Below are 18,188 nucleotides of genomic sequence, written 5' to 3' on the forward strand. Positions count from 1 at the left end.
CTTATCGGGGCTGGGATAGATGCCTCAGAGGCTCCACAATGAAGCAACATTACGAGTCTAAAAATAACTACAGAGACTGTGGCTTAAAACTGGGAGGAAGGCTGCGGAGACACTATCATATAAATAAAATATAAGATCAAGTTTACCTTGAGCACTTAAATGCAGACTCCTGGGCTCCACTCGAGAACTACTTGATCAAAATTTCTCAGGGCAGCGTCCAGGAACATGTGTTTTAATACTCTCTACGCAATTCTTATACACATCAAAGTCTAAGGATCTGGACTCTGACGGATAAGAGTACCAAGAACATTCTCTTAAAGGAACATTTATCTTTAAGAACACGTTTCTACAGTTCATGAAAATGAGTACGTATACACGTTCGCAGACACACGTAAATAGACACCATGCTTCAAAACGTGTACTACCTGGGCAGATTATTCTGGTATTGAGCACAGGGAGGTTTTCTTTGCTGGCTGCCACAGCTGGACCAGGGCCAGAGTCGGTTTGGGGACGACTTGCCCGGCCATCTGGAGACCGAGGTGCAGTTTTAACTGTTGGCAAAAAGTCCAGATTAAAAAGAAGTATTGCTAAGGTTATAAAATTAGGATGGTCCCTATATACTCATGATATAATTTCATACATATTTAATTAGTAGAACTGAAAATATTATGTTGTGTTTACCTATTCTTTTACCATTTTCTTGGAATTTACTATATGGAAGGAATCTGCCACAGGTAGATGGCTTTTTTTTTTTTTTTTTTCTTTTTAGGGCTGTACCCATGGTGCGTAGAGGTTCCCAGGCTAGGGGTAGAATCGGAACTGTAGCTGTTGGCCTACACCACAGACACAGCAACACCAGATCCGAGCTGCGCCTATGACCTACACCACAGCTCATGGTGATGTTGGATCCTTAACCCACTGAGCAAGGGAAGGGATTGAACCTGTGTCCTCATGGGTGCCAGTCAGATTCATTAACCGCTGAGCCACAACGGGAACTCCCACAGGCAGATGTCTTGATCTCTCATTTCAAACAGATGGTGATCAACAGAAAATAGACACTACCTTAATTAAAGGTCAGTGGTACTTGTAATATGAGCAATCTATATTTAAAGAAAATGAAAATTTTGAAATCTGACAATTTTTGCAAATGGAACATATATATTTTTAATGTATACTATTAATGCAATAAAAAATGTTGGGTAAATGATCAAAGTTAACATAATTCCCAGAACTAACAGTGAAACATGAGTTACTGTTTTCTTCTATACATGGAAGGAAAAATGTAATTTTTTCAAATGAAGCCAATATACTTTTCCCGTATTTCTCAATTAATTATTTACTTAAGACAATGATTTGTCCAAAACACTTCTATCATTCTTTCATAAAAGATCACTACATTTATAAAACCATTCCAGGAGTTCCTGTCGTGGTACAGCAGAAACGAATCCGACTAGGAAACATGAGGTTGCGGGTCTGATCCCTGGCCTTGCTCAGTGGGTTAAGGATCTGGCGTTGCTGTGAGCTGCGTAGGTCGCAGACACGGCTCAGATCTGGAGTTGCTGTGGCTGTGGTGTAGGCCAGTGGCTACAGCTCCGACTGGGCCCCTAGCCTGGGAGCCTCCATATGTTGAGGGTGCGGCCCTAGAAGGACCAAAAAAAAAAAAAAATCTAAAACAGAATTACTCTCAAAGTAAACAATAAGCGATTTAATTCTGTCTAAACTGGGGCAATTTAATGGAGAGCAAATAGTATCTTTAATTTAGGAGCAACTGGCAGGTGTTTAAGAAAACAGTAATCCTCAAACTCAATTTAAAAATACTCTAAAACTCACTTATCTTTACTCTGCCTAAGACTAATTACAAACTAACTATGTTAATCTCACACGCTCATCTTTCTGTTCAAAAACAGTCCAGTTGCACTAAAGAAAAGTAGCAGAACAGCTGCTCTTTTTTTGGACAGATGGGAGCCCTGGAGCTAATTTCTAATAAAAACAACCTTTTGATATTCATCTCTGATAAAAACCAGAGAGCATCCTAGTGACTGAGACTGATGTGCCTTTGCAGGTAACCAAATTAATGTTTCATGGTTCTTCTTAAACATAACATCTCATTGATCCTATTTATGTACGGTATCTTGCACATCTCAGACACACAAATTATTACAAAATTCAATCATACAATGAATGTGCTTCCAAAAAAAAAAAAAACAAACACTTCTACTGATACAGATTCCTACTAAATTGGATTACTAGCCAAAACATAAGATCAAACACTGCACCATTAAAGACTTGGATAATCTATGTCTACTCAACATCAGTACCTACATCTCTGTTTCTGTATTTTTTTAGTTTCCTTTGCAGACTACAGTGGAGGTGTCAAATTCATGAGGGTCTTAGTTAGGTGGGAGGGTAGCTGGTTGGAAAACCATTAACCAATGAGTGCTGAAAAAGCAGCCCTCCAAAAAGAGCCATTCATTATAAGCAGAATGAGGAGTATATGAGTGACATGACAGAAATATCTGGAGAATTTTGCCCCAAATGAGGCATGATATTTTAACGGGGCATCATACGGACCACATGGGTACAACCAGAAAAACAGAATGTTTAAAATCATCAAGTTTAAGACGGGTAAAACAATTTAGGAGAGAGAATCTGGAAAAGAAGATACAAGGTGCGGGATGAAGAAAGGATGCCATGAAAGCTGTTTCCAGTATCCTTTTAAGGGCTGTCACTTGGCAGAGTCATGCTCAGTACCATGCAACGATGTGTGTAAAACTGCTTTCAAACTAACCATAAAGCACGACACAAACGCCAGTAGGGGTTCCTGTTAATAGTATCTATCACACACACAATTTTCTTCACGGTAACTGTAATTATGGGTAGAAATGTAAGGCGCATAATAGAAAGCTCAATATATTAATAGAAGAAAAACTTTCCAGCAATTCGAGCAGACCACCAGAGTGGGAGGCAGTGCAGCTGAGTGGTCTGAAGGCACCATGACCATAGGTCAAGAGGGTTATCAAATATGCCTGCACGGGATGATACGCTGCAAAGGGGACCCTGAAGGTCTAAAAGATTGAAGGAATCGGGTTGTGTGATGGAACAGGTACATACGAGGTCTCGAACGGCTAAGACTGCAGAATATGCACACGTGGGTTTGTATGCCAGACATGGAGGTCTGTGAGGTGTGATTATAGACATGAGGTCTATGAGGTCTGATTTCAAAGTTTCTAAGAGTTTTAAATACAATTAACGGCTACTCCTTCAAGGTGAGTGTAATTAGTAGGCGACAACCATGGAAACAGTAGCAGTAATACAGTGACAGTGATGCAAACATTCCTTTTCGGCACAAGGAACCAGAGGCCATTCCAGGCACTTTAGGCATAGTAACTTATTCAAACTTCACAACAAGGAAGTACCTTATCACCCCCATTTCACAAATGAGAAAACCACAGAGAATTTAAGTAATCTACCAAAGTTTATATGTAATGAAAGTAAAAGCAAAAAAGCAAAAAAAAAAAAGACTGCAAACAGTTGTGATATAATAGTATTGACTTCTCATTAGTACTGTGTAATTATTTCCATATCACCCTTTCATCTTCATCCACATTTTAATTTCTGCTTTGTTTTAATCTAGTAAATTAATAATTTGCCCCTTATATAATATGCAATATTAAAAGTGTAAAGTCATCTTCAATGAAAACCTAAAAGGTAGAGAAATAGTTAATATTCTCCAAGCAACTACAGATTAATTTCCTGGCAAAGAGAATTCCAGTAGAAATAGGGTTGTAACTAGATGTCTTATGATTTTAAAGCTTAAATTTAGTGATAAGAATCATTACCCATGTAGGCTGATGAGTGGAACTTAAGGGACTGCTAAATTATTTGAATGCCAAGTTTATGCACGTGGGGCCTGCAGCTTTCATGTAATTCTCAAAATAATCTGAGGGCTAAAACAAGTTAAGATCTGCTAATTTAGGTGTTTCTTCTCTCTTTCCTCAGGAAAATTAAAATAGCCATGTTTGGTGCCCAAGGCCTTAGCTTATTATGATCATCTCTGGATTACGTGATTAAAAAAAGGGTATGACAGTACCTGACTTTAGTCTAAATAATGTTACTTTTCTTTTTGCTTTTTAGGACCGCATCTGTGGCATATGGTGGTTCCCAAGTCAGGGGTTGAATTGGAGCTACAGCTGCCAGCCTATGCCAGAGCCACCGCAACACCAGATCCAAGCCACACCTGTGACCTACACAGCTCACAGCAATGCCAGATCCTTAACCCACCGAGTGAGGCCAGGGATTGAACCCACAACCTCATGGTTCCTAGTCAGATTCGTTTCTGCTATGCCTCAACGGGAACTCCAGCAATGCTACCTTTATTACCTTAGCATTCATGAATATCTAAGCTTTAACTTCTGAAAGGGCTTTGTTAAAAATAACAGGTACAAATAGTTTATTTCAAAAACTAAAAGCAGAATTATATTTTATTTAATCCCCAAATAATTTCATTGCAGTTTTCTTACCAGTTACGGACTCTTTTGCATCGTCTTCTTTTGATTCTTCCTTAGACTCATCTGTTTCTGTGCTATCGTAATCGAATGACTGATTAACTGGTTCAGAGGCATGAACCGTCTGGTCATCCATAACTTTAAGTTGTAAGAAGAGAAATATATTTGGACAAGCGAAAATAAAATCTATACATATTAAAATATGCTGAAAAAAGGAAAACCGAAATATAAACCCAAAGAATTCCCACCTTTACAAATAAATACTGACTGGCAAAAAAACCTGGGGGCATGGGATGTCTGTAAGTACTAAAGATTATAATAAGAAATATTTTAAATTGTCAAAATAGTTTAAATTGTCGAATTGGAGCTGTAGCTCCTGGCCTACGCCACAGCCACAGCAACTGGGGATCTGAGCCACATCTGCAACCTACACCGAAGCTCACAGCAACTCCAGATCCTTAAGCCACTGAGTGAGGTCAGGGATCAAACTCGCATCCTCATGGATACTAGTTGGGTTTGTTACTGCTGAGCCACAATGGAAACTCCTCAAAGTTATATTTTTATCGGAAGATAAAAATATGAGAATTTTAGAGAATGAAATTTTAGAGACTTGTAGAGAATGAACTACAAATCCAATTATGAGACAATACATAAAGGGTTTCTGACTATTAAAATCAAATTACTACTGCTACAATTCTAAGAGAAGTAGACATACTATATGAACACAAACAATCACAATAAAGGTGAAACTTTTGTAAACTCTGAAAGAAGCAACATAAACAGTTAGGACATGAATGTTAAGAAAACCTTTTCAAAGTGGTTTGTTAAGTTTGATTTTCTTTAAGAATTTAACAGATTCCAATGAAAAAAATTTTTTTAAATTTTAGAAATATTATTTAAAAGTAATTTTCGATTTTATTTGCATGTTTCCAGGGTCATGTATCTCTGAGCTTTTTTTTTTTTTATAAACATATATATTTTCTTTTTCTCACATTATCCTCTATCATGTTCCATCACAAGTGACTAGACACAGTTCTCTGTGCTATACAGCAGCATCTCATTGCTTATCGACTCCAAATGCAATTTCTAAAATGGGAATTCTCTAGCTAGCCTTTTGTTTCCCATTGTCAGCTTAATTGAGCTTTTTTTTTTTTTAAAGGTAATTTTTAATTTTATTTTCATGTTTCCAGGGTCATGTATCTCTGAGCTTTTTTTTTTTTTTTTAGCGTGTCCAGTCTGACCAAGATGAAATTGCAAATTCCCTCATGCTCGTAACAGGAGTGCCGCTAACGTCTTCAAAAGCCGCTTTTGTGAACGTGTACCTTTTCCAGCCTCTTCAATGACTTGCCTCACTGCCTTCTTTAAACTGTTTGCTCGCAGCATTATCTCCCTGGGTTTGATGGCTTTCTGGGACGAAGGTTTTGGAGTGTCGTCCAAGAGCTGTTCCCGGCTTTCGCACAAAGATTCTTCACTGGAAGATTCCACAGGATCTTCTTCCACGATGAGAGGGCTGAGGCCCGGGAGAACGGAGGCAGCCTGGGAATCTGTGTGCAAAGCCTGGAGCAGCTGTTCCAGCTTCTCATTTAGGACCGAACACTAAGAAAACAAAAGTATGGCAATAAACAGTCATTTTGTGGAGTTGGAATAGGAGAGTTTATTTATTTATTTTCGTCTTTTGTAGGGCTGCACCTGCAGCATAGGGAGGTTCCCAGGCTAGGGGCTGAATCGGAGCTGTTGCTGCCGGCCTACGCCAGAGCCACAGCAATTCGGGGATCTGAGGCACATCTTCGACCTACACCATAGCTCATAGCAACGCCAGATCCTTAACCCAATCAGAGAAGTCAGGGATCGAACCTGCAACCTCATGGTTCCTAGTTGGATTCGCTAACCACTGAGCCACAGCAGGAACTCCGAAAATGAGAGTTGAAATGAATGGGTTTTGATGTGAGAGGAAGGCTATGCCTACACTGATGTTCATCATGACTTGGTTATCGGTTGTAAATTATTCTTTTTTTTAATTGCCTGCACATTTATTATTTTTTAACTTTTTTAAATTGAGGTCTAGTTGACTTCTTCAGAAGGTTGCATTAATTTCTGCTGTAGAGCAAGCCGATTCAGTTGTGCATATATAAACACACAGTCTTTTTTAAAATATTTCTTTCAATTATGGTTTATCATAGGACATTGGATAGAGTTCGCTGCAGCATGTTGTAGTTTATCTCCTCCATTTATAATAGCTTACATCTGCTAACCCCAGCCTCCCAATCCATCCCATCCCTATTGTTTATTTATTTATTTATTTTTTTGTCCTTTTAGGGCCACACCCATTGCACACAGAAGTTCCCAGCCTAGGGGCTGAATTGGAGCTGTAGCTGCCTACACCACAGCCAAGGCAACTTGGGATCTGAGCCGCATCTGCAACCTACACCACAGCTCATGGCAACAGTGGAGCCTTAACCCACTGAGTGAGGCCAGGGATCGAATCTGAATCCTCATGGTTGCTAGTCAGATTCATTTCCCCTGAGCCATAATGGGAACCCCTTTATAAATTATTATTTAGACAGCTCATGGAGTAAATAATTTATACTTCCAGAACCATTCGAAGGCCATTGCATGGGTGAAAATCTTTACCATCTCCCTAAAGATATTTTTCCTTAAAAGAAAAGAACAAAAAAACAACCAGAAAGTGACACATTTACATAAATTACATATCATATAAAATTTGCTGTACCTTATACAAAACATTGCATCCACTTTTTAAAAAGTAATCAGCTTGTGGCCCAGTCTGGGACAGCACAACTGCTACGTCTGGCTAAGTCTTCTAAGCTCACCTTCAAAGCTTTGGTTTGCAAAGGAGTGAATGGTACTTCAGGGATTGCTGGCTCAAATAAGAGCAAGAGGAATATGCACAGGATAAAGAAGAAGGATGCAGAAAGCAAAACAAGTACTGGTCCTTTGTATCATTCTGCCTTTCTTGAATTACTAAGTGAAAAGACAAATTAGGACTGAAGCTGCTGGTGCTACTGCCTCATAGACCTGTTATCTCACACCGTTTCCACCTCCCTTTCTTTGATGATGTGCCAAGACAGTTATATGGGAAAAAATGCAGAGAAAAAAGTGGAACTACAGAGGGGTTTTGTTCACCAAAGCTCTCCGCAGAGGAGAAAAACAAGACAAAGAGGCTGACAACTTTATTTTTATTTTTGTCTTTATAGGGCCACACCCGTGGCATATGGAGGTACCCAGACTAGGGGTCTAATTGGAGCTGTAGCCACCAGCCTACACCACAGCCACAGCAACATGGGATCCGAGCCGCATCTGTGACCTACACCACAGCTCATGGCAATGTTGGATCCTTAACCCTCGGAGCAATGCCAGGGATTGAACCCACAAGCTCATGGTTCCTAGTCGGATTCATTTCTGCTACGCCACGAAGGGAACTCCAAGGCTGACGACTTTAAATGTATATTTCTCTTTTCTTTTCCTTGCACTCAATTAAGCCACCATCTACAGCATGAACTCGGGGGGGAAGCCCTCCTTTGCCAAGTCCAAGAAAGCCAAGCCTTTTGCAAGGATACCCTGTCCTGAGCAGTCGGAAGCAAAGCCAGGAGCTTTCCAGGTTCAATAAACTGTTCTTATTTCAGCCTCGAAAAGCTCACAAAAGGGTGGGGGAGTATCTATGAAGAACAAGGAAAAGCAAGAAACAGAACCTTGGAGGAGGCCAGGGACCAAACGTTGTGAGAAATGCAAGCAACCAAGTCTGCAGTGACTAAGGTTTGTGTCTCCCCATCGGAACCTTAGCCTCCCAGCATTTTCCCCCATGTGACCCAACTAGGTGCATTTCTCCTTCAAAATGTCAATCTGTGGCCAAAAGGAGGTGAGTTATCACCTTCAGAGTTTGGTTTTCGGCAGTGCAGTTTTCCTACCTAGTAAAGGGACTCACCATAAAATAGAATACGTTTTAAACCTGCCTATCTGATTCAAAAGTAATTTTTCTCTTGGGTTGAGATGTTTTGGCAGGAAAGCCACTTAGTCACTGTGGCTGTAAAACAGCTCAGGGTTAACCTTGTCAGTCAAACATTCATGCCCGGAACACGTCCCACTTACTTTACTGGCCACGGCGTCGGCTACAACAGCTTTGTCCAGCGTTTTTTCATGTGCCTTCTCTACTTTGGCAACAAAGTCCTTTACGGTTTCGCAAAGTATCCTTTGAAGAAAAGAAAGTGTGCAATTCAGGAAACTCAGGAGGCTGATTTGCTCTGGTTTACAAGCATATTTTAAAATAAGTTAAGGAAACTGAGTTAAAATATTGGGATCATTTGGGAGTTCCTGTTGTGGCACAGCAGAAAGGAATCCGACTAGGAACCATGAGGTTGCGGGTTCAATCCCTGGCCTCGCTCAGTGGGTTAAGGATCTGGCGTTGCCATGAGCTGTGGTGTAGGTTGCAGATGTGGCTCGGATCTGGTGTCCATGTGGGGGTGGTGTAGGCCGGATGAGACCCCTAGCCTGGGAATCTCCATATGCCGCGAGTGTGGCCCTAAAAAGACAAAGGACCAAAAATATATATATATATTGGGATCATTTGTTTATAAACCCATACTTCTATCTGCTGCGTAACACGTCTTAATTCAGTTCAAGACGTTCTGAGTGATAAACGGATAAACGAATAAACCTTGCTCCACACAACTTAAATTAGTCACCAAGGATATCATAAGGCTTTCTTCGCAAATATTTAAATTTTTGAAATTCTCGAGAAGAGTACTTTCATGTATTTATTTATTTTCCTTTTCCTTCCTGAGGCATATGGAAGTTCTGATCGAATCCAAGCTGCAGCTGCAAACTACGCTGGATCCTTAACCCACTGCCCCACAGGGGGAACTCCGAGAAGAACACCTTTAGATTTTATTTATTTATTTACTTGTCCTTTTGCCTTATCTAGGGCCACTCCAGTGCCACATGGAGACTCCCAGGCTAGGGGTCTAATTGGAGCTGTAGCCACCAGCCTACATCAGAGCCACAGCAACAGCTACATGGGGTCCGAGCCGCGTCTGCAAGTCTGCAACCTACATCACAGCTCAGGTAATGCCGGATCCTCAGCCCACTGAGCAAGGCCAGGGATCGAACCCACAACCTCATGGTTTCTAGTCAGATTTGTTGACCCTTGCACCATGACAGCAACTCCTATTTATTTTTTTTTAGATTTTAATTTTTTCTCTTACGGTCTTTTAGATCTTATTTTAAAAATAAAGTGTTATCTTCTGCATCTTACATATTCTTATAACAGGACTTGCAATGTTGAACAAACAGGAATACAGTTGTCACTAGGGGCGCACTGTCGCTCTACTATTCATTACATGGCTATCTTGGAAGGATATATTATTCCTGAAGAGGAAAGAGGTGGTGTATTAAGCTGCAAACCTACCTGCCACTTGAATTGAGTTATACTCTCTGTAACTCATTTTTTAAAAAAGATAACCAAGGCAATAACATTCAGACTAACTGAATTTAAGTCTTGTTAGAAAGAGCAATAAATGGTTTACTTGTTCGTTTCTTTTCATTACATTTGGTTTCTTTGCAATAGAAATAGACTAAAAGAAAAACATTTAATTGGTGTTGGATTAAAAAGTACAACCAACAGAAGGGTATATGACCAGCTTTTCGTAGCAAGCACTAGAGAGATTTTGAAAATAAAATCAGACTATTCGAAAATAATATTTCTCTTTAACACTGATGGGGTTGAGGACTTTTAAGGGAAAAAAAAAAGGATGCCAGCAATTATTTTTTTTCTATTATACGAAAAATTTTCTCTGGTACATGAGTGACATAAAGGTGAAGTTCCCAGGTACTTAAGTAATGATGAAGTCGAGCCACTCCATAGATACAGGACACACACGCACACTTCAAATATTAATATTCATCATCTAAAAAGTAAATTATTCCTGACGATTTTGGTTTTGTGTGTTGTTTTGTTGGCAACCATTTCTAGATTCCACTTGGACCAAAAGGTAGTATTTCCTAACCATCAATTTTTTCGGTTGGCCTTTTAAACGAAAATTTCTACAGAGACTCAAGCTTATCATGTATTAGACATTCCTGTTTTTCATGTCAAGGCTGGTTTTCTCTGCGCATGTATATTACAGAAAAATACACCTTTATGGAACTTCTTGAAATATTAAGGCGGGCTATCATGAAATTTCTTCTATGGGCTTTCCTGAAAGTTACTCTAAGACATCCCACATCGAGGAAGAGGAAACACCAACATTCCCTTCTCTCTGCTTCTTCCTTTTTTTTTGCTTTTTAGGGCCGCACCTGCAGCATATGGAAGTTCCCAGGCTAGGGGTTGAATCAGAGCTACAGCGACGCCAGAGCCACAGCAATGCCAGATCGAAGCTGCATCTGCAACCTACACCATAGCTCACAGCAACACCAGATCCTTAACCTACTAAGTGAGGCCAGGGATCGAACCTTCGTCCTCATGGATGCTAGCTGGATTCGCTTCCACTGCGTCACAACAGGAACTCCGACATTCCCTTCCCTTTATACGACTCCAAAATAGAAGTTTTCTTTGGTGTTACTACAAGACTGCCTTGACAAAATTTTCTCATAGATTTGTGAAAATGCATGTGCCATAACAGTATCAGAGCTATTTTTGCTGGCAACTAACTCCTAGGGATATAGAGCCTGTTGGTCCCTCAGCCTAGGAATGAAAGGGGCAGCAGAGGTGCCTCCTAGTTTGTGCCATGTTGCTGTGGCAGAGGCTCGGGGAGACAGTATGATTCTGTGATGCTGTGTTAGGAGGAGAACATTTGCCACATAAGTCAAGGCAATCTTAACGGTCCATTAAGTTTAACATTCCAGAAGACAGACGATATTTATAATCTAGAGGAATGAATTAACTTAACATTACACCTAAATCGTGAATATCAAGTTTTAAAAGCAGAAATAAAATGTATACCTAAAAGCAGTATGGGAGTTCCCGTTGTGGCTCAGCAGTAACAAATCCGACTAGTATCCATGAGGATGCGGGTTCGATTCTTGGCCTCGCTTAGGGGTTAAGGATCTGGCATTACTGTGACCTGTGGTGTAGGTCACACACATGGCTCGGATCCCACGTTGCTGTGGCTGTGGTGAAGCTCTGACTGGAGCCCTAGCCTGGGAACCTCAATGTGCCTCAGGTGTGGCCCTAAAAAGACAAAAGATCACACACACACACACACACACACACACAAACCCATTAAAAAAAAAAGAAAAAGAAAAATATGGCAATGGTGCCCAAATAGAATCACATATAGATAGGCAGGGATCATGCTGTCAGAATCTGAAAAATCCATTTGTAATTTGACATTAAAAAGTTCCAATCAGATTCGGAAGATGTGGTATATATGCACAATGGAATACTACTCAGCCATAAAAAAGAATGACTTAATGCCATTTGCAGCAACATGGATGGAATTAGAGAATCTCATACTGAGTGAAATGAGCCAGAAAGACAAAGACAAATACCATATGATATCACTTATAACTGGAATCTAATATCCAGCACAAATGAACATCTCCTCAGAAAAGAAAATCATGGACTTGGAGAAAAGACTTGTGGCTGCCTGATGGGAGGGGGAGGGAGTGGGAGGGATCGGGAGCTTGGGCTTATCAGACACAACTTAGAATAGATTTACAAGGAGATCCTGCTGAATAGCATTGAGAACTTTGTCTAGATACTCATGTTGCAACAGAAGAAAGGGTGCGGGGGAAAAAAATGTAATTGTAATGTATACATGTAAGGATAACTTGATCCCCTTGCTGTACAGTGGGAGAAAAAAAAAAGTTCCAATCAGAAATTAAAGATGACTTACAAGTACCAATACATAATATAATGAAATCTTTAGTTATCTATGCGCTCTGAGGAAAGACTGTAACAACTACCTATCTTACCTCACTTATTCGGTGCAGGCTTTTGCCTAAATTATCTCTCAGATAGATTCTAAATCTAAAATTCTATGGCTGGGAGCTCCCTGGTGGCCTAGGGGTTGGGATTTGGTGCTTTCACTGCTTCTGCCTGGGTTCAATCCCTGGTCTGGGAACTGAGATCTCACATTGAGCTGCTGCATGCCTGCCACAGACCCCGCCCCCCAGTTTCATGGTTCTATAAAACCATGGTTCCAATCCTATTATTTTTTCCTGCTGATGGTCCATTTATTGAGAAGTTTTTCCTGTGGAATAAACGGCATTTACTTAATAACTTGCTTTTTATGTTTTATTAATTAATGGCGTCTTTAATGACTTATTAGTGTTTCTGAATCTCAGGAAGATAATTCATATTACCATACCAAACTGATAAAATTCCAACCTCAAGGGAATGTTGATTAACCATGTTAGTTAACCTATACATTAGCTATATGATGAAATACAGCTTTCCCATCAGCATTTTCAACATATTTATTTGTTTATTTATTTTTGTCTTTTTAGGGCTGCACATAGAGGTTCCCAGGCTAGGAGTGGAATCTGAGCTGTAGCCATTGGCCTACACCACAGCCACAGCAACACCAGATTCCAGCTGCATCTGCAACCTACACCACCGCTCATGGCAACAGGGGATCCTTAACCCACTGAGCAAGGCCAGGGATTGAACCTGTGTCCTCATGGATACTAGTCAGATTCATTTCCACTAAGTCACAACAGGAACTCCTAGGTTTTTTTTTAATATTGGGATTCCACATAAAATTTTATTTGAAAAAAGATAATGTTATAAATCAATTGTAATCTTAAAGTGAAAATTTAGAGAAAATGTGAAGGAGACAGTAAGCCAACACATTAAACACACGAAAAGCAATATTAAGGCTCTGAACTAAGAAAGGCAATCGGGAGTTCCTGCTGTGGCTCAGTGATTAACGAACCCGACTAGTAACCATGAAGTTTCAGCTTTAATCCCTGGCCTTGCTCAGTGGGTTAAGGATCGGGCATTGCTGTGAGCTGTGGTGTAGGTCACAGACATGGCTCAGATCTGGCTTTGTTGCGGCTGTGGTGTAGGCCGGCAGCTACAGCTCCGATTCGACCCCTAGCCTGGGGGTGTGGCCCTAAAAAGACAGAAAAGACAAAAAAATTTAAAAAAAATAAAAGAAAGAAATGTGATCAGATAAAATATTTACTTAATTATATTAAAGAATAATTCTAGAACTTGTTATATCTTAAAGAAGGGTTCCATTTCAACTTTCCATCTTTTCTAGAAATGTCCTCTAAAACACGCTATAAAGAAGCCTTTGACTCATAGGTCAAGGGTGCCAAATGCAAATGTCTTCCTCGTAGAAGTAACTTGAGAAATACCTAAGGAGGTGACTTTGCTCTGTGAATTTGGCCCAAGATGAGAAAGACAACAGGGAGTGCTGAGGTCTGGGACAAACTCGAGATTTGTACATTTCACATTAAAGCAATACAATGAATTAAAAAACACTTTGGAGTTCCCACTGTGGCTCAGCAGTAATGAACCTGACTAGTATCCATAAGGATGCGGGTCGGATCCCTGACCTTGATCAGTGGGTTAAGGATCTGGCACTGCCGTGAGCTGTGGTGTAGGTTGCAGATGTGGATTCTTAGTGGCTGTGGCTGTGGCTGGCAGCTGCAGCTCCAGTTCAACCCCTAGCCTGGGAACTTCCATATGCCGCGAGTGTGGTCCTGAAAAGCAAAAAAAAATTAAAAACACTCACCCGAGGCATCAACCAAAAAAGCCATCGGCAGCACTGCCCATCAAACAAAGAGCATCTGGAGCCCACAGGTCCGGGCAACCAGTGTGCTTCCTTGTCTTACACTGCTCATCTTCTTTCCTAATGCTCAGTCCTGTCTCCTATTCCCATTGGGTTATGGCATCAAAAACAACTGTCAGTAGGAGTTCCCGTTGTGGCGCAGTGGTTAATGAATCTGACCAGGAACGATGAGGTTGCGGGTTGGATCCCTGGCCTCACTCAGTGGGTTAAGGATCTGGTGGTGTTGCTGTGAGCTGTGGTGTAGATCACAGACATGGCTCAGATCTGGAGTTGCTGTGGCTGTGGCGTAGACCGGCAGCTATAGCTCTGATTAGACCCCTAGCCTGGGAACCTCCATATGCCGAGGAAAGCGGCCCTAGAAAAACCAAAAAGACAAAAAACAAACAAAAAAAAAACAAAACACACAAAAAAACCAACTGTCACTACATCTGTACTTTTGTCATCAGCAAACTTGTTCATGGTGATTTGTCTTTCCTTGACTTCTTTGCAAAAATAAGCAAATAAACACACTCAAGTTTGCGTGTTTTTTTTTCCTTGACCACATCCCTACTCCCCTCCCCTCCTCTTCTTCCTCTCCCCTTTCTGTATATCCATAATATTTCCTTGCTAAACCAGAATCCTAAAGCATGACATTGCTTTTGCTCATCAGTTGAAAATTTCAGTAGGTTTCACCCCTTCCTCCAGTTCATTCCAGGTGACTTTCCAGTTCTCACGATGGCACCACAGGATGCCTCGGAACTAAATTCCAGCCAGGCAACTTCTGGGAGGATAAAATCAAGTAGCTTTGGCTCCATGTATGGAATCAACTTAACTAAAATCTGATAACTTTGAATTAAAATACAGTAACATCATTTAAACATGCTGAGAAATGTCTTATTATTATTATTATTTTGTCTTTTTGCCTTTTCTAGGCCACCCCTCACCCCCACCCCAGGGCATATGGAAGTTCCCAGGCTAGGGGTCTAATTGGAGCTGTAGCTGCCGGCCTACACCACAGCCACAGCCACGCCAGATCTGAGCTGCGTCTGCAACCTACACCACAGCTCACGACACTGCCAGATCCTTAACCCACTGATCGAGGTCAGGGATTGAGCCTGCAACCTCACGGTTCCTAGTCGGATTCAATAACCACTGAGCCACGATGGGAACTCCTGAGATATGTCATTTTGAAAAATCTGATCATTATTTTCCTTTTCTTGATGGAAATAGTTTCTACACAGTGGTGTTCATGGGAATCATGAATTATGGTGAAATGTGTTTTCCGTATTATAATTAATCGTATTTCTTTAAATCAGCACTCAGAAGAAACTTTAAACGTTTGCTGCATCTTTTGACTAAAATGTCTCAAATACCCTCTAAACATGCCCTACTGCAAATAAAATGCTAAAGTGATTTTTTTTTTTTTTGGCTTTTTAGGGCCGCAACGGCTGCATATGGAGGTTCCCAGGCTAGGGGTCGAATTGGAGCTACAACTGCCGGTCTACACCACAGCCACAGCAATATGGGATCTGAGCTGTGTCTGTGACCTATGCCACAGCTCATGGCAACGCCAGATCCTTTACTCACTGACCAAGGTCAGGGATCAAACCCACAATGTCATGTTCCTAGTCAGATTCTTCTTTTCTGCTGCGCCACAATGGGAACTCCTAAAATGATTTTTAAAAGACAGTGCAAATCTAGTATATCTGATTCTTTAACCTACTTCACAGATATTTGGGAGGCGGGATGACAGTGAAATGACTTAAGTTGAAGGAAACAGTTTTTCCTTCATTTTCACCATATTTAACTATAGCATGACTTGAACTCCATAACTCACTTGGCAGATGATATGACCACTGCATGTTCATCAGAATTGAGGATTTTTGTAAGATGAGCTGCCACTGAGTCTTCATAAATTGTCATCTGAAAAAATAAAAAAGAACCTACGCTGTATTATTGTTGCTGGCACCCATACAACTCAGTTTAACTCAACTGAAAAAAAGTACCATTTATGACACATGTGACATGGGGCAATGGCTAGAATGAAAGATAATGAAATAGAAACGGCTTTAATGGAATATAAAATGTATGTGAGAGAGTCATTACACACAATAGATAAATATTTCCTTTCTGTGAAAGGTTCTTAGTTTCTGGAATTCTTTAATTCATATTTTTAGAAAAATCTGTAAAGTCCATTAAAAGTGTTGTTAATGTCAAAATAGCTGAATAACAAAAAAAAACCTCCCATAAGGCAGACAACCTAATAAAAATGGGCAAAAGACTTGAAATTTAAAGAGGAAGACAGGCGTTTCCTGGTGACCTAGCAGTTAAGGATTTGGTGTTGTCACTGTTGTGGCTCGAGTTTGATCCCAGGCCCGGGAACTTGGGCATGCTGTGGGTGTGGCCAAAAATAAAATAAAATAGGAATATATATGAATGCTCCATAAACAGATGAAAAGGTGAGCAACCTCATTAGCTACCAGGCACATAGAAACTCAAAATCACAATGCAATACTTCCACGTATCTGTAGAATAGCTAAAATGAAAACGACAATGATGATTGGAAAACGCCAGATGTTGGCAAGGTTGTGCAGCAACAGAATTCTCATACACTACTCTGAGGGCATAAACTGATACAAACACTCGGGAAAATTGTTGGGTCGTGATCTATTAAAGCTGCATGGATGCATCATACTATAGGATGCAGCAATTTGACTTGCACATCTGTACCCACAAGAAAAGCAGATGTGCTTTCCCAAAAGACACATACTAGAATGTTCAAAACAGCATCCATTCAGCAGGAGAACGGATAACAAATTGTAGTATATTCGCGCCATGGAATACAGCAGGGTATTGAGAATCACGGTACCGCAATACAGAAGGATCTCAAGGATGTAATATTGACAGAATCAGGAAACAAAGACGTGTATACACACAAGTGAGGCTATTTTATCAAGTACAAAAACAGACAAAATTAATCTATGCTGATAGAAGCCAGGACAGTGGTCACTGGGGTAGGAAGTGGGGGTGGTGAATGAAAGGAGGGATGAGGGGGGCTCGGAGCTGCTGGTAATGATGCTGTGTGTCTGGGTGCTGATCACATGGGTTCCTTTAGTTTTGGGAAACTTACTAAGCTGTATGTTTATGATGTATGCACTTTTCTATATATTTAATCCAATAAAGTGCCTCTTTCTTTCTTTTCTTTTTTTTTTTTTTTATGGCCACATTCTTGGCATGTGGAAGTTCCTGGGCCAGGTACTGAATCCAAGCCACAGCTGCAACCTACGCCACAGCTGTAGCAATGCTGGATCAAACCTGCACCTCCACAGCAACCCAAGCTGCTGTAGTTGGATTCTTAACCCATTGGGCAAAAGCAGGGACTCCTCAATAAAGCCACTCCTGGGCATACATCTGGACAAAACTTTCATTGAAAAAGATACATCCACCCCTATGTTCACCGCAGCACTATTCACAATAGCTAAGACATGTAAACAACGTAAATGTCCATCAACAGATGAATGGATTAAGAAGATGTACATACACACAATGGAATACTACTCAGCCATAAAAAAGAACAAAACGATGCCATCTGCAGCAACATGGATGGAACTAGAGACTCTCACACTAAGTGAAGTAAGTCAGAAAGAGAAAGACAAATACCATATGGTATCACTAATATCTGGAATCTAATCTATAGCATAAAGGAACCTATCTACAGAAAAGAAATTCATGGACATGGGGAACAGACTTGTGGTTGCCAAGTGGGAGGGGGAGGGACTGGGAGTTTGGGGTTAGTAGATGCAAAGTATTGCATTTGGAGTGGATAAGCAATGAGATCCTACTCTACAGCACAGGGAACTATATCTAGTCACTTGTGATGGAACATGATAGAGAATAATGTGAGAAAAAGAATGTGTATATATATATATTTATGTATGTATGACTGGGT

General features: G+C 40.6%; 1 protein-coding gene across 8 annotated transcripts in view; it reads right to left on the reverse strand.

Annotated features, from left to right (window-relative positions):
- Positions 1–18,188, reverse strand: part of DGKH (diacylglycerol kinase eta) — a 185,588-nt gene that overhangs the window by 36,531 nt on the left and 130,869 nt on the right. For 7 of the 8 annotated variants that reach the window (XM_047755788.1, XM_047755790.1, XM_047755785.1 and 4 more), the window contains 5 exons: positions 16,077–16,162; positions 8,613–8,712; positions 5,828–6,101; positions 4,521–4,643; positions 426–551 (listed from right to left, as the gene is read on the reverse strand). In XM_047755788.1, the coding sequence (XP_047611744.1) occupies positions 426–551; positions 4,521–4,643; positions 5,828–6,101; positions 8,613–8,712; positions 16,077–16,162 (709 nt within the window). The remainder of the gene's footprint in view (positions 1–425; positions 552–4,520; positions 4,644–5,827; positions 6,102–8,612; positions 8,713–16,076; positions 16,163–18,188) is intronic. The other variant, XM_047755789.1, reaches the window with a different exon arrangement.

This window comes from Phacochoerus africanus, chromosome 13, assembly GCF_016906955.1.
Source record: "Phacochoerus africanus isolate WHEZ1 chromosome 13, ROS_Pafr_v1, whole genome shotgun sequence".
In the NCBI taxonomy this organism is placed as follows: Eukaryota; Metazoa; Chordata; class Mammalia; order Artiodactyla; family Suidae; genus Phacochoerus; species Phacochoerus africanus.